The sequence below is a fragment of the Dromaius novaehollandiae genome, chromosome 1 (assembly GCF_036370855.1).
Source record: "Dromaius novaehollandiae isolate bDroNov1 chromosome 1, bDroNov1.hap1, whole genome shotgun sequence".
Lineage (NCBI taxonomy): Eukaryota > Metazoa > Chordata > Aves > Casuariiformes > Dromaiidae > Dromaius > Dromaius novaehollandiae.
The window spans coordinates 13,167,862-13,184,190 of NC_088098.1; the positions used below are offsets into that span (position 1 = coordinate 13,167,862).

Sequence of the window (16,329 nt, forward strand, 5' to 3'; positions counted from 1 at the left end):
TGGCAAGGACAGGGCACGCAGGGTTGGCACCAACCTGGGTTCCCGTTCTTGGTCTAGCAGTAGTTTTTTGGAGACTCTGCAGATGTTATTTCACTATCCTGTGCCCAACTTGTGAAGGTGAGGATAAGGAGTGTGTTTCACCGGTCTCCCCTTAGGACAGTGAACGTCTACATTTGAGCCATGTTAACAGTGAAGAAAACAGGCACTTGTACAAGGTGATTCATCTCATCCTAAGAGTTGTGTCTTCAAAAGGCTTGGAGGCTTCTACCTTGGGAGTACCCATTTTATCCCTTAACTATAAGGAGAGCCTAAGCTGACTCTCTTAGATTCAGACATCTAATTTTTGGATTTAAACCTGGACAAAATAAATGCTACCACATACTACACTCTACTTTGTAGAGTGCTCTGATCTCTACAGGTGAAGGATCTATAGATAAAAGATAGTGAAAACCATTAATGATTTGGCTGGAATATCCAAAGCACCACACATTTGGAGTTTGATTTGAGGATGAATGTACGGTTATACAAGTATCACCCACCCTGTGCTCCCTGGCTGTGATGTACAGGCCTTCTCACCAAATCACTTAATGGATGAGGCTGGAAAGGACCTTTGGAGATCATCTAGTCCAAACCCCTGCTCAAGCAGGGTCACCTAGAGCAGGTTGCTCAGGACTGAGCCCAGATGGGTTTTGGGTATCTCCAAGGATGGATACTCCAAAATCTCTCTGGGCAACCCATAAAAAATAAACAAACACACACATCTATAAAAGAACTGTAGAAACTTCTGCTAAAAAGACCAGCCTGATTGAATTGCAGCAAGCAGAACTGAGGCTGACTTTAGCAAAAGAACTATGATGTTCAGAGATTACTTCTCTCGACAAATTAATGATTTTTTTATAGAACTGATGCAGAATAATAGAGTTCTTCCCCCCCCCCCCCCTCAATTTACAGTATTTATATGCTGGGAGCTGTGGTGGTTGGCATTAAAAAGTGTTTCTGTCACAGGGTAACACTGAACAAACGCCAGGCATTGTCGCTGTTTGGAAATGACATTTCTCCTGTTGTCATAGATGTGGAGTTCCAGACAAGAGACAGACTCAGGTTTAAAGTGAGTATCCGGAGGGGAAAAAAAAAAAAAAAAAAAAAAAAAGTCATTTAAACTAAATACCATAAGCTAACAAAATAACTAACTCTTCTGAGTCCCTCCTTGCTTTGGTTTAGATTTATGATCCTAACCACCAGCGATTTGAAGTTCCGCTCAAGATTGAATCCCCTTCTGTTGCTGCTGATGACACCAGCTATGACATCGAGTTCGCCGATGACACCTCTTACTTCAGAATCAAGAGGAAAAGCACTGGCACAGTGCTGTGAGTACAAAATTTATTAACCTTTTTTTTGCAGAAAGTAAGAATGAAGAGAGAAGCACTATTTCTCATACACTCTTGCTTGGGTCTGTTGAACACAGGAGAAAAAAAAAACATTTTTTCTCTCAACCATGAATTGGATGTGTCATATACACAGATTTATGCCTTGTCCCTAGAAAACACTCATTATTAATATAAATATATGCCTGCGTAATGGGTGAATATGTACATGCATGCAGGAAAGTTTGTTCAATAAGACAAATAACTTTTGAGGGTACAGTTTCTAAGAGCACCCCTTGAGGCGTTAGTAGACTGAACTTGCAGAAAGCACTGAACTGCAGTTTTCTGAAATTTGTGGTGTTTTAGTATGTCAGAAATTGATCACCAAATCTCTTGTTACTCTCCTAAATGTCAGCCTAGGAAACTAAAGCTTACATCCACAAAGGCCTTAGTTGTCTAACTTCCACTGGTTTCAATGGGGTGAAGACAGTGAATAGCATTTGTGGGTCTAATTTGTCACACTGCTAAAGTACTGGTTGTTTTATCAACTGGTGCTGTATTTTTAAGGTTGGCAAAAGCCCCCTGCAGCAGCAAATGTCAGCAGGTTTTTGTAATTTCTCATTTTCTTGCCTTCAGCCAATACATCCCTTCTGTGTGACTTTGTTGAGCAAAAGATGTGACTGGAAAGAGTAACTCCCTCCGCCCTGATCAAGGCGCGCTCTTGCCAGTCTCATTGGTGATGCTCCAGGTCAGCGTTAGCAGCAGCCTGCGACGCTGCGGAGATAAGTTACGGTGTTGCAGACTGCTCTGAGCTATTGCATCCCTCAGGCAGGTGAAGGACATGGATAGACAGCATAAATACGGGTACAGTCACAGCAGGACCTTGGGAGAAAAAACCAAGGAAGTATACTGCTGCTCACGGGAGTCTACGGTTGTGTCTATATCAGCATCTTAATTCAGATCAGCGGCCCGTTTCGGAGCTCCTGATTATACTGAGTTGTCATGCTGTGGCTCATGTTGCAGTGGTCTGGAGGAACGTGACTTAGACTCCTTCCCCACGAAACGGAGCTGGCAGGGGTGCACCAGGGGCCCACGCAGCATCCCCTGTCTGCAGCGCGGGCACTGGGCCCCCGGCACCACCTCTTCCATCCTTGCCCTGCGCTGCTAACGCAGCTGTAGCCTCTGCTAAGCACATGCCCAGGTTATTGGGATGTTTTTATGCATTAGAAAACGTAAACCTAAATCAAAAAGTAAAAAAGCAGGTGAGATTTTTTTTCCCAGAAGCTCTTTGTTATACAGACTCAAAATACAAACATTATCTTTGCGAGAAATGTGGAGATGGCGTAACATGTGTGATTCACGTACGAGAATGTGGCCTCTGCAGAGGTCTGAGCCTGCAGATGGAACCACCACCCTGGGGTTTTAATTAGCTGCCCATTCTTTTAAATTACAGTCTTGCAGCATCTCTTTTTAGAGACGTCACAGCCAATTCTGTAAAGTTTTCTTTTCAGGCTCTTGTAAATGAATGTATTATGCATTACTCAGATAATAAAAATAATTTAATTCCTCCTTAGACTTAGCTTTGTGGAAACAGTGGGCTTAAGTTAAAGGCGCAGTTTTTTTCTGCTTCATAATAAGAGATTTTTGTAAGAGCTCATTAATTGCCCTTGTGATGGAAGAGGTGAATGCTTAAGGGAAAAGGGCTACCAGCTAGCTCCTAGCACGTTCCCTTTCACCCCTCCTTACCTTGACCCAAAGCCCAAGAGTTTGGTCTCGGTTATTCAAGGCGTCCTCTAATTCGGGTTGTCCCGGTTAAGGGCAGGGGGCCGGCATGAAGCAAACGTAGGGTTTGATTTGCTGAGCTGCCAAAAGCTCAGTGCTGGTGGGAGCCAGAGGAGCGCGAGTCAGTCCCTGTTGAGGGGTTTCCAGGAGAGCACATTTACCCGCCCGCCCTGGGGCCCGAGCAGGCCTCGTCCTCTCCGCTGGTCTCTGCAGCAGGGCACTCGCAGGTCGCTTTCCGAACCTTTGTGCTGGGTGGCAGCGTTGGCTTTGGGAGAGGAGAGTGCTGCAAGGCAAAGGAAGGTAGAGGGCAGTCTTGGTTAATATCAGTCGCCCAGATTTCGGCAGCAATGCGCTGCTATTAAACATCACCACTGGGAAGATGTGCATTGTGTCAAGACAGGTGATGGAGTTCTTCTGAAATCCAACCAACTTTACAAAAAGGAAATTACAAGTGAATATTACACCCGATTAATGAGTTTTTATCCTGCAAACATTGGCAATGCTGCTACTAAAAGATTCTCATCAGCGGAGAGATATGGGATTTTGCATATAGAAAGGAAAATTATATGTTCCCAGGAAATTTTGTTTCGTGTCAAATGGCACAGCCGGTACTTATAGATTGAAGGATCCCATCCCAGCAGGGAGCAATTCCTCTCACAACCGAATCACATTTGGAGTGAAATTCCCCATGCGAGGAGCGAAAATGCTTCTTTCATTCGTTCATTCGTCCAGCCCATCCGAGTAATTGAATGTGGATGCTCAGGAATGTCTCCACATCCTAATTTGCAGGGATTTGCGACTTCCCTAGTAATCATAGGAATTGTGCATATGGAAAACTTCTTTAAAAGTAGGAAAGTAGGTTATACTTTCTGACGTGAAGGCCATGGGCAGTGGCATTTGCTTGACTAGAGAGGATGAAGCTGCAGCAAGCTGTGTTTCGGAAGTATTCCCACTGCTGATTGCACCAGCTGGCTAGATCCAGGGGCGCACTGGTGATGTGCGTCACGTTAAGCAGACTTTTGCGCTGGTTAAACCTGCCCAGAAGCAGGTTCAGCCACACAGGAGGTCTGCATCCAAGCATAGGCTCGCTGGATGCCACAAGGCAGCAGCGGGAACCGCTGTGCAGCCGCTGGGAATTTTCTCCCTGGCGTAGACAAGACAGGAGTATCCAAACTGCTGAAAGCCTACCAGCAGGGCAGCCAGGTCAGTGCATCTTCCCCCTTTTGCTGCTGTGCTGCAGCAGCAGCAACCACCGTGGCCCAGCCAAGCCATGGGCCCAGATCTGCCTAGGAAAACCCCAGCCAACAGCAGGCACAGGGACAGCCGCGCCAGCGCTAGGGGGATGTGTCCGAGGATGAAGCCGTCGTCTCTGCACCACCTCCGAGGCTGATGCTAGTGGTTGTTTCAGAGACGTCTCTGAGCATGGTGCTTTTCTGGCTTTGCTCTGTGGTTGTCTCCCCTCCCTGGAAGCCTGAGCTGATCCCCACCACCCAGGGGTGATGGGGATGAATGAAGATACGTCCCTACCAGCTGAGGCTGACGTGCACGCTGACGTGTTTCTGCGCGAGGGACACTGCTTTCCTGAGCATCACCCCGAGCAGCACAGCCAGGAGCTGGCCCCTTCCCAGCACGCTTCCCAGCTGAGTGAGGTGCAACATCTCAAAGGCTGCACACAGCATTTATATCCCTGCTGGCCTGTAACATTTCCTGTCAGGCATGTAGGAAACACCCTCTTTCATTCAATTTCCTAGGGAGGTAAGAAAAGAGTCTGTGGTATTCCCCTTTTCTTTGGCCTCCATGGGGTGTTGTGAATCAGTATGAGGAGAATGAAGGGCACCCAGGGAAGACTCTGTAGCGATGGATGTCTTGGTCTTTGCCCTTTGCCTTGTTCCCCCCTCTTGTCCCAGACAGAGTCAGCAGTGAAGGCACTAAACCCTCATTTCTCCTCTGAACCCCCTGCCGAGCTGGGGCTGGCTCCTCCAGGGACCCCAGCATGTCCGGGGGCAAGTGCTGAGCTGCACAGCCTGCTGCCTCCACGCTCAGCGTGGCGTGTCCGGGGAGGCTGCGAGAGAAGTGTCCCTGAGAAACAGTCAAGCATTTAACATCCGTAGGGATTTCTCTCGCCTATTCTAAGATGCATACGGCTGCAGCCTTGCTATCTCAACGAGCAGCTGAATCAATCATTCAGTCATTAATCTTCATATGCACACAAATATTGATCAAAAATAGTTGATGTGGACAAATGAAGCCTATCTGAGAGGTGCTGCAATTGCACTCCCTGTGTTTGAATGGATAATAAATAGTGTCTACATAAAAACAGATCCCTACTCACTGCTGGACCTTTCTGGCATTTCTGAGGAAGGCTCTCCCGTTGCAAAGCAATCCCAAATGCTCAGAAATCTGTTTTACATGATGCACTTTATCTCTCACCAGCAGCTTTACAGTGGTGGATGACCTACTAACCCCCCCCCAAAAATTCCTCATAATCCCCAGAGTGTTGTCTCTCCTTGCTGGAGTACTGTGGTGCGACCGATACGATCCACACAGGGAACAGTCTGTCTTAAGCAGAAACATACTATGATTTTGGGTAGTTCACTACAGTAGTTGCTTTGAACATCCACATTTTTATTTCTCATTCACCCTTTCCACAGTGCAGCCTCTACCCTGGATTCAATAAATGTGTGTTTGAGCTTTAAACTTCGTAGCAATGAGATAACAGGACATACGAACATCAAAGCAAGATCGTGTTCCTTCCGTTTGGTATAGAAATCCATCCTAGCTCTGCCACTTGTGTACACAAAGCCTCCTTGTGAGGCATGATTTAATACCACATCGAAAATATTGCAGAGCAGAGGAAGTGGAAATCTAGAGACTGCAGATATTCCTGAACGTGATTTATAGGCATTTCTCCCACTCATTGTACGCAAGAAGCCTTTGTGATAGCAGAACTACCTGAGTATCAGCTTGAGGAAGGCAGGATAAATTCAGAGCTGTGTGTAATCACAATAACCAGGGAGAGGAATGAATTACGTAAGGGAAGAGCCATTAACAGCTGATTGCAAACCTCATGTGGAGTCAGGATCAAGAATAAAAAGCAGTCCCGCTACATTTCCAGCTTGCTTCAAGGTAATCAGGCAACAGCTACTGCTTTGCCTGCATGGGGTCAAGATTAGATGGGGTCATGCAGGGAAATGATCCAGGCGCCACTGGGTGCCCGGAGACCTTGGAAATGCCGGTGGGCAGCTCTTGGCCTGCCTCCATGTCTCCTGCCCCATGATGAGTCTTAGCTTTCTTCCACACTTTCCCTCTTATCTCGCTCATTCTCATCCACTGCTTCCATTTTTTCTTCCCCATCCGATCTTGCTTGCTCCTGCCCCTTTTCCTTACCCTTTTCTGCCTTCCTGCTATCTCATCTAAGGCCCAGGCAAGTCCTGCCCTTTGCCGGGAGCAGGTCAGATTAGAGGTAGGGGAAGGCAGAACTCTATAAAACTGCCATATAAGCATGCCGGGTGTTTTTCATTTTGCCTGGGACATAACCACAACCTGCAGCTGATTTAAGGCTCCAGGCCTTTGATCTGAACCACGAGAAGGGGACTGGGCCACGGCCTTCCACCCTGCAGGTAAAATTCCTGAACTACCGGCTGTTCAGGGTAGCTGAGGCTGCAGGGGACCTTTCCCCATTCCCACGATTCTACAGAAATGCCTGTTTTGACAAACAAGATCCGTGGCAAAATGTTTTGTTAAGAAAATTGCAGTCAGCTTTAGTTTAATAAATCATTGCCCACACTACCCTAGCTGATCTCGCAGCTCTTTTGGGGAAGTGGCCTGTCACCGGCCAGGACCCTGTACTGATCAAAACAGGGTAGAAAATTGGGCTGCAATAAGGCACGCGAGGGAACAAAACTGAACAGGCTGAAATGCCTCTGCATCATTTAGTGACATGCTCGTGTATCTAAAGTATGGATTTCTCCAAGAACAGAGGGTAAAAGGCCTGGAACTGTTTGCTTTAAAGCAGAGATAAATAACACAGACATACTAATTTTGCAGTGTGTAATTACTCTGTGGGGCTCACGGCCTCAGGGCAGTACTGACATGGGAAGTTCAGCAGGATACACATCCATGCATAATAAAAGATAATCTGCACAAAAAATAATTATTATTTTTGTCTCCATGTCTCACAACATAAACTAATTCTCTGAAAACAGCCAGAAACTTCCTCCATAAGCAGGTTATTGCAAAACTGTCTCCGAGTGACATCTTATGCCACCCTCTACAATATCTGGCATGGGCCATTGCTGGAGACAGACTACACAAGGATGGCCTATTGATTTGATTTTCCGCTTTCATATCCGTTCTCCAAGTGACTTTTACTTCATGATATCATATGAATAATGGGAGGCAGAACATTTTTCCCAAGCCAAATAAATGCTCCATTCTCTCTATTAAAAGTTTGGAATACCTTGCTTGCTATCACGGTTGGGAAGACATGCAACAAACAACAAAAATCTAATCAAGATCTTCCCTAATTTCCAAAAAGGCCACTGCAGAGTTCATCAGGCCTTTTTTATTGATTGTGGTAGTAAGCACAGACGCCACTTACCATGAAGACGTTTTTACATAGGCAAGGCTATTAGAATGATTTATAATGCCATTGTCTTAAACTGCAATTTTGCTGAAAGCAACAGAAGCAAACTGTGTGCAGCATGGGTGGCTTGAGGTTGCTTCTAGTTTGTGAGAGCCATTATTCTGGTCTTCTAATCATTAAGATTTATGTTACATAGGCAAGAAGTATTTCAGGTCCATTCCTTATCCAAGTGTTTTTCATAACAAAAATGAAGCATTATAGATCTAGCAATTTATAGGAGATGCCTGGATATCGTGATGATGAATGCAGTAGAAGTAAAGCAGAAATATATCAATATCTGTAAATATTTCCTACAAATTATTTTTTTAGATGTCATGTTTGTGGAAAATCTTTTGGTTGGAGGGTGCTAACTAACTCTCGTCTCCTACTCCTACTTGTTATATCACCTTAAGAGTAAGATAAACATATAAAAAATTCTCTTGGCACACCTTTTGCAGGCCAGCGGTGCCTGCGGTTGCTCCAAGGATTGTAGCTAATAAGGCACGCAGCGGCTGTGAGAGAATGGAAACGTTTTTTCAGAAATCTGAGCGCTATGGAAAATCAGAGACCTGGACTCGTAAGGCTGATAATCCCCCAAAACTGAAGTAGGGTGAGTTAGAAGCTCAAGTATATTTGAGGATCTTCTAAAAATAGGGCACATGCTTCTCAGTCACTGAGGTGCTTCACTGCTCTATATGCAGCCTGCGCATGCAGAGCGAGCCCGTGCTCTCTGAAAGCAAACGCAACACGGCAGAGCTCTGCTGGGAGGCTTAGACCTGCTTTTCTGACAGGCACATGAGGTTTCCACTTGCCTTTACACCCCAAAGTGACCAGGGCAGAGATCACATACGGCGTGTGCCCCTCCGCAGGGCCACGGCTTCCAATGGGGCTGGAGGCCAAGCAAAGCCAATGTTAGAGGGAACGTTTTCTCAGCGCGAGCAAGCAAGAGAGACGTGCTCATATCTTAGAATAATGAGCTCATTTCTCTTGGGTTCGTTGCAAAAAATAAAAGTGGCCCAACCTAAAATGATTTTGAGTGTCCACGTAATGCATTTTGCATGTCCTAAAACGATGTATTGTAGACTCATCCGAAGTCTCCTAATTCTGGAGGTTTTATGAGCCCTCTTAGCGTGTGCCGCCAGCTGTTCTCTCACGGCAGGCAAGAGTCAGTGCTCTGCACCGTCGTACAAGCAGCAGAGTTACTGGTCTCCAATAAACTTATACAGAGTGAAGTTCTTCAGCCAGGTAAACTATCACGTTCAGTTGATATTACGAAGGATAGATGATTGCACTTCTGCAAACTGTTTTATACTGCCTTTTACTCATCCTTCTCCAACACCATGAAAATGTCAGTCATAAATTACTCCTTCAACACAGACTAGATATTTTATCTATGTGCTTACCCATCTTCTTTAAAAACTACTTCACCGGTTCGTTGTACTTACATTTGGTCCTGGTGGCCTGAGGGATGCTTGCTGGATGTTGAATTGTTCTCAGTTCACGTACTGGCCAAAAATGTTAATTTTTATGCAGTCCTTTTCACTCCTGAGTCATTCTTTTTTCCTGATGAGACATTAAAAATAGAGAGGTTTACTCTTAGGTATAATGTGCAGTGTTTGGAAGAAAGCACTACATTTTACCAACCGGACTTACAGGAAAAACAGCAGTTAAATATCAGCAATCAATAGCCCAGATAGGAATATCAGGGGTCCAGTTCATTTTTCTATAGGCAGGGATATATCTACCAGAGAGGCGTTAAAGGGTTAGTATTTTCAAAAATGACTAGAGTGCAACTATTCTGGTGCAAAACAAAGGGTTCTGTTATTCACAGACTTTTCCACACGTAACTTCTGGTAGGGGCTTAATTTTTAATAGAGGACAGCCTCTCAGATGTACTCCACAGTTTCAGATTCCTTCTGTTGTCCCTCATGACACTGTTACGATTTGTAAGGCTGTTGGAGGAGAGCCATGCAAATGCCTGTGCGCAGAGTATCCTTTTATGTTCCCTCCTGTTACTTCTATCAGCTTTAAACCAGCAGGAGAAGAGGTGGGAGAAATATAACATTTTCTTTTATTGTCTCCAAGTGTTTGAGGAATGACGAACGTTTGTTTTTCATTTATGTGATTGCTCTTCCCCAACATAACCCAAACAAATATTGTGATATTTTGAAGTAAAATAATAGCTTGCCACAATGCAGCCACTTGCAAGAGGAGGCAAATGGAAAGGTGTCAGGGGAAAACTTGTCTATGCTCTCTTTTAGAGGGACAAAATGGTGGCTACACAAAAAAAAAAAGAAAAAGAAAGAGCATCATTGCCTGCTTTTGTGATAGTTTTATGTTGTAGCTAATGCTGTATTTAGCATGTGGCTGCTCCAACCACCAGGAAGACCCTAATGATGGAAAGTGGTGGCTTTGCGGCACGGTGGGGAGCGCTGTGCTGTTGGGAACGGCAGCCCCAGGCACCTTTTTGGTGACTCCATGCAGAAGTTCAGTGTGTGACAGTGACATGGGGGAATGCCGGAGGTATAAAACAGTATTCCCGTGCCGTTTAAAGACCCAGTGGGGCAGAGGCTGTGTTCCCGGGTTGCAGTTTTTGCCTGGGTGGGGAGTGGACTGGTCAAATAGCAGGAGCACTTGTAATACCATGGTAACACTAATTGCTCTCACGATGGGAAATGTCAGTGCCGAAATGCGGGTACCGGGACATATTCAACCTCATGTCCTCTGAGCAGACATCATGGAGAGTGCTCAATGAGTTAGGACAGCTATTTAAGCTCTTCCCAAAACATTTCCCCTCTGGCATCCTTTGCTTTTTACATAACCCCGTGGTCTGCTCAGAGCAGTGACCATGCCTCCCTCGGCACAGAGCCAGGCTGCATGACAGCGCTCCTTGTGCCGGGAATATAGCCCGCGAGCACGTCCCTCTTCTTAGCAGCAGCAGCAGCAGCAGCCTCGCACAGAAAGGCCTCTGCTTGCCAAGGGCTGGATCTGGTTCTCAGGGATATGTTGTGCACATTAACCTTCCCGTAAGAAAATAACCTTACTCAGTACCGTGTGTAGGTGGAGGAGATGATGGAAGGGAAGGAAAGTTGCTGCTGGCAAACAACCAATTCAACAGTTAAATACAAATTCTTATTTTCCCTGCTTGTGAAAAAAGCCAAATAGACTTTTTCAAAAGGCATAGACCCTTCACGTGTGCTTGACTCTTGTACTTGTCCAGGCTACTTTAGGGATGGATTGTGCCTGAATTTTGCATAGGGAGGCACAGAGCACCTGGACTCACCTCTGGGTGTCCTTCTGAGCAGCTGGGTCCTCGCTTCCCCTCGGGGGAGAGCAGAGCACGTGGGCAGCTCCGGCTCCGTACAGGACCAGCGGTGTGGTTCCAGCCCGCCGCCGCTCCTAGCAGTCAGGACTCGTCCCTGGGCAGGAGGTGCGCAGCTCGCTCGGCGCTGGTGGGAGCCGGAGTGCCCAAGGAGCGCTCCTGCTCACAGGTGTGGTGCTGCTCCGCCCTGGTGCAGCCCGGCTTCCACTTCTCTGACTTACCAGTCAATTTGATCAACCACTTAATTTTGTCAAAATCATTGACAAAACACCATTAGGAGGAGAGTTAAGCCATTTCCACACTCTATGGCTTTGGCTCATTTATTTTAATTAGTTGTAACAAATTCATGGTTAAACAAGGCTCGAGAGGGTGCTATCTAAATGTAGTACTCATGGCATACATAGTACCATTAACGAAACACATCTCCACAGCTTGACTATGCTCTTCCCCATCTAGCTTGCAGCTCATTAAAGCGCTAGAGATAGGAAACAGAATGTAACACCTAATTAAAATGTGAGCCTGTGTCCACAGATGATTCAATAGAAATAAAGGCGTTCAGCTGGCAAGAGAAGTGCGAGAGAGTCATCACAATAAAAACATCTCATTCAAGCAGAGTCTGGACGAAGATGTCACTCTGCTAAGTGCCTGCATAAAGTCAGGGGTAACAAGAGTATTTGGGTCCTGACCCAGCAAAGTGTTAAACGTAAAAACTGTTAACAACGAAGTGTCTGTTGCTCTCATTAAGCATTCTGAACCCCACCGCGTAATAACAATCTTCAGCCTGCCCCGTTGGTTGTCATAGAAATGGCACAAGCAACCGCTTATTTTGATAATAGGATTACAGACAGTGTCTTCTCTTATTTTAGTTGTTCTTTTTAAAAATATACTGATGTGTTTGATTGTGTGAGTAGATGAGATGTCTGCTGCCATTGCAAGATGAATTTAATGGGTGTTAGGTTAAATACCTTAGATGTGTAGAATTCCTCTTCATATCGCATGTTTCTACATTGTTACTGTCCCAAATACCAGAAAAAGTCTAAATATACAGATATGAGCTTAAAATGATGAATACTAAGCATAACCAAAATAATCATTTCTCTCTCTATTTGTCACAGGTGGGATGCCTCCCTGGCTGATCTGATTTTTTCCAACCAGTATCTACAGATTACAACTACTGTGCCATCCACCTCAGTGTACGGGTTTGGTGAACACGAGCACCCGTCCTTCAAACACAGCATGGACTTCGCTACCTACGGCATGTTTAGCAGGGATCAGTCACCAGCGGTAATTGAGTTAATGCAACATTTTGTCCTAAACTCATATCATAAAAAGGAAGCGGCAGACTACAGCTTTGCCAAGAGAACATCTCTCTCTGTATGATAATACTGCTGATGTGAACTGACTGAAAAATGGGCTTTGTCACACGTTTTGTAGGTTTCATATGTTTTAATTAAATGGCAAAACCATGAGTCATTCTGAGGTGACTTTGAAACTTTTCATCAGAAACCTTCTTATCATAGTTAGTTGTCAGCAAAAAATACTATGTGTGCCAAGATTCTGGTTCAGAAAAGCACTTAATTCCATGCTCAGGTCAATCTCCATCCCTACAAACAAGCTGGACTTCAGCAGGACTCATTCTTGGTTTAAATATTTGGCTAAAGTGGAGTCAGTTTGATGATTCTATTTTAACTGGCAGATCATTTCTTACCCACGTAACTTTGGATGGTTTGGCAGCGTATGGAAGGTTTAAATAAGAGACACCAGTAAGAAGCACTGCGATGGGGCAGAAAAAATAATTCTTTTGTTCTATCAATGTAACTTCACACTGGTTTACGTGAAAAAGAAACCAGCCTTTCAAAACAATTCTATTTAACTATAAATGAATTTATTTCCTGGTCTTTGCATGTGTACCCCTAGCTGACAAAAACGGTGAAAAATGGCAAAACACAACCATACCTAATATATTGTTTATGTTTCAGCCATTTGCCAATCTTTATGGAGTTCACCCTTTCTATCTGTGCGTAGAGACTGACTCCAATGCCCACGGTGTTCTCCTTCTGAACTCCAACGCCCAAGGTAAGAAGATATGTGGATTCCCTATATGGACTACATACATATATGAAGATGCTAAATCAGTAAATATAAATAACTATTTTACTGATTGCTTTTTCAATGTGGTACAAACATGACTGACTGTTGCATAACTGAGTTTCTAGGAATCGCTATAAAGTTTTCAAAGAGATCTCACTAGAATGACTGTTAAACAGGGTAAGGTATTTTCAATGAAAATATATTATTAATTTTTTGAAAATAGATGCACATACCAGGGAGAGGAGAAGCTGGAAGAAATTTCCTCTGGGATCAGCATAACTGAAATAAATCAATTTACGTTAGTCCTATATTCTGTCTGTGGAGAATAGTTTTGCACGTTGCCATGGTCACCTTACTGTATTAATCTAGTGGTATAATTTGAGAAACGGGGAATCTTCACTCAGTCTACAAAATCAGTTTCCCCTGGCAGGCAATGACTTCCAATAAGAAGATTAAAATAGCACAGAGGAACCCTAAGCACAAGGTTATGGTTCCTTTTTATATAAATGGAAGTGAGACAAATGAATCTGTGCAATATGCTCTATGTGCGATTCTGTGGGTTTATTCCTGCACCGTGCAAATCCGAAAGCGCAGATTGCAAAAACACTGGACAACTGCTAGCCTACCTGCAGGCCCCGTTTGCCCGCCTGACCGTGCCCAGGCGCCGTCAGCGCTGCCTTGCAGGACCCCTTGCGTCTGGTGACGCAGGCGTGCGGACAGAGAGGCCGCTCACACCCCTTTTGCGGGGGGCCGAAGCCGAGTGGCCGGCTGGCCGACCGAGCTCCGTGCGGTGAAGAGCCCAGGCCGCACAGGCCTGGCACAGAGATAACGTGTACTGAGAACCTCGTTTTCCCTTTCAGATGTTTCTCTGAGTCCAAATCCATCCTTAACTTTCCGCACGATTGGAGGCATCCTTGACTTCTATGTGTTCCTCGGACCAACTCCTGAAAACGTGGTTCAGCAGTACACCGAGGTTAGTGGAGAAGTGCCTACAGCATACGGAGTAGTACCTCGTAACGAACTCCCATTAGGATCTGGTAAGGTTATCTGGTAGTTCAACCACAGCTTTGTCCTGCTGCGTTTACACAAAGCTGTAGCTTACGTGGTAAGGCAGGTGGGGCCAAACAGCGGGACAATCCTGTGGATACATTAGTACTAAGAGGAAACTAAGGAAAGCATAGACCATTACTTAAGGGGAAGAAAAGAAAAGAAAAGAATAAAGGACCAAAAAAGACCGAAATGCCTTTTTTTCTGAAGTGCTCTCCCAAATGTCCAAAGCTGTGTGGATACTTAAATCATTTTAACAAGGGGACAGCAAAACCATTATTGTGAAGAGAGCAGGGGCTACCTGGTCTTCATACCTACTGGGAATAGAGCACTGGGGTAGCATGAAGAAGATTAAAATTCAGTGCTAGGAAAATCCTTTCTTACTGTAACAGGAATTAAGCACTGGAACAGACTGTTCCGGGAGGCTGTGGAATGTCCACTGTCAGAAATTTTCAAGGACAAGTTAGAAAGATGTCTGCCAGGAATAATCTGCATTTACCTAAGAACCAGAGGTTGATCTAGTGGATATCCTGAGATACTTTCCAACCCTTCTTTTCATCGGCATAATCATATTGTTATATATACAGCCACTCTATAATTCTAACTGAGCAGCATTTTGCAAAAAAAAAGGCGGGGGGGGGGGAACCTAGAAATGTTAGTAGGCAGAAGACTACTAGGAATTGATCAAAAAACATATCAAGTGCCATAGACAAGAAAACTTCCTGTTGGTGTCTGGGCTGCCCTGTGCATTACTACAGCAGGGGTACCTCTTCTCTTGCAGCTCCTTTTGGATTTTTCCAAAAGGGAGGTATCTTTATCTATATACTTGGATTTTTATTACAAGGCCCATTATCACTGCATATGAGCACCATCCATAACACAAAAATCAAAAATCTCACATAGTTGGTAGTATAATTTTCTTTTTGCTTTCTTCAGGACTGCTGGGGTCTGATTAAATTTTAGTTTCGTTTTCCTTTCTCTTTCCCCGCCGTCCCTTGTGCTTAGAGTATTTTTCTTTCACAGAACAATAACACTAACATTTCCCAAATCAGAAGTGCTGTTGCAGTAGTTCATCCTCATTACAGTTAGTGCTTTGAGCGCAGACCCTTTTGTGCCACCTGCGAGTTCCCGGGTTCGCGGGAAGGCTGCGCTTTCCCCCAGAGCGCATTATGCATGCGGCTGAGGGAGCCAGACGGAGTTTCTAACGCTTCCCCCCTTTCCGTCGCCTTGATTTGCGTGAGTCAGAGAGTTTGCGAGTGTAGGAAACAATGAGGAAGAGATTAGTCTGCTCTGTTAACATGATTAAAGGAGCTATTTTTCCTTTAATAATATAAATCAGCAGTAGATTTTGGCTTAATTTGCATATATAAGAGGAAGCCTCATGGTTGTCTTGAGCTGATCCAAACTTCTCCAGCCCAGGCAGTTTGGGGCTAGCAGGGCCTTCTCGTTGAGAGCAAAGGGGAGACAACGTGCAGGGCTTGTCCTGTTTCCTCAGGACTTCCTGAGAAAGCAGGGTTGTTTCCCGGCATCATGAAAGGTGCCTGAAGGACCAGAACGAAGGGGAACATTGAGGATTATTTTAAATGTGTGCATACCAGAGTATCTCACAAGAGACAATAATCTTCAGCAGCGCGAGTTTCCAACGCACCTTTTGGTGGCTCCCTTTTGTGCTCTGTGGTGCTGTATCTGGCTAGTGACCTCGGTCTCATTCTCTTTCTTTTTGTTTCTTTCTACCCTATTTCTCTTTTTTTTCCTCTGTTGTTCTCCCCCATTCTCAGGGCTGTCTGCCCATGCCCAAACAGTAGGGTCCTGCGCACCCACATGGCATGGGGAGCCGGAAAGAAAAGCGCTGGGTGCAGAAAGAGGCTCTCTGTGAACAAGAAAAGTCCCTTTAGCATCAGTTATTTGACACTTTGTACCAGAAGCAGGTATAACCCCATAAAGACTGCCTGGCCCTGCCGTTTCCCTCCACAGTCCACTTCCCCTGCAAAGTGCAGTGTCCAGGCGTGACCTCAGCACCCGTCGCAGGTTTTCGGGGAAGCAGTGAGTTAGGACACACGTGGCCCCGCTCCAGAAACCTGCAGTGGGTGATCAAGTGC

The 16,329-nt window shown here is 45.2% G+C and overlaps 1 protein-coding gene across 1 annotated transcript in view; it reads left to right on the forward strand.

The window, feature by feature from the left end:
• The window catches only part of LOC112980496 (sucrase-isomaltase, intestinal-like), a 65,298-nt gene that overhangs the window by 3,673 nt on the left and 45,296 nt on the right, over positions 1-16,329 (forward strand). Inside the window, exons 3-7 of the mRNA XM_064505966.1 lie at positions 1,006-1,108; positions 1,222-1,367; positions 12,208-12,376; positions 13,072-13,168; positions 14,044-14,156. Of these exons, the coding sequence (XP_064362036.1) occupies positions 1,006-1,108; positions 1,222-1,367; positions 12,208-12,376; positions 13,072-13,168; positions 14,044-14,156 (628 nt within the window). The remainder of the gene's footprint in view (positions 1-1,005; positions 1,109-1,221; positions 1,368-12,207; positions 12,377-13,071; positions 13,169-14,043; positions 14,157-16,329) is intronic.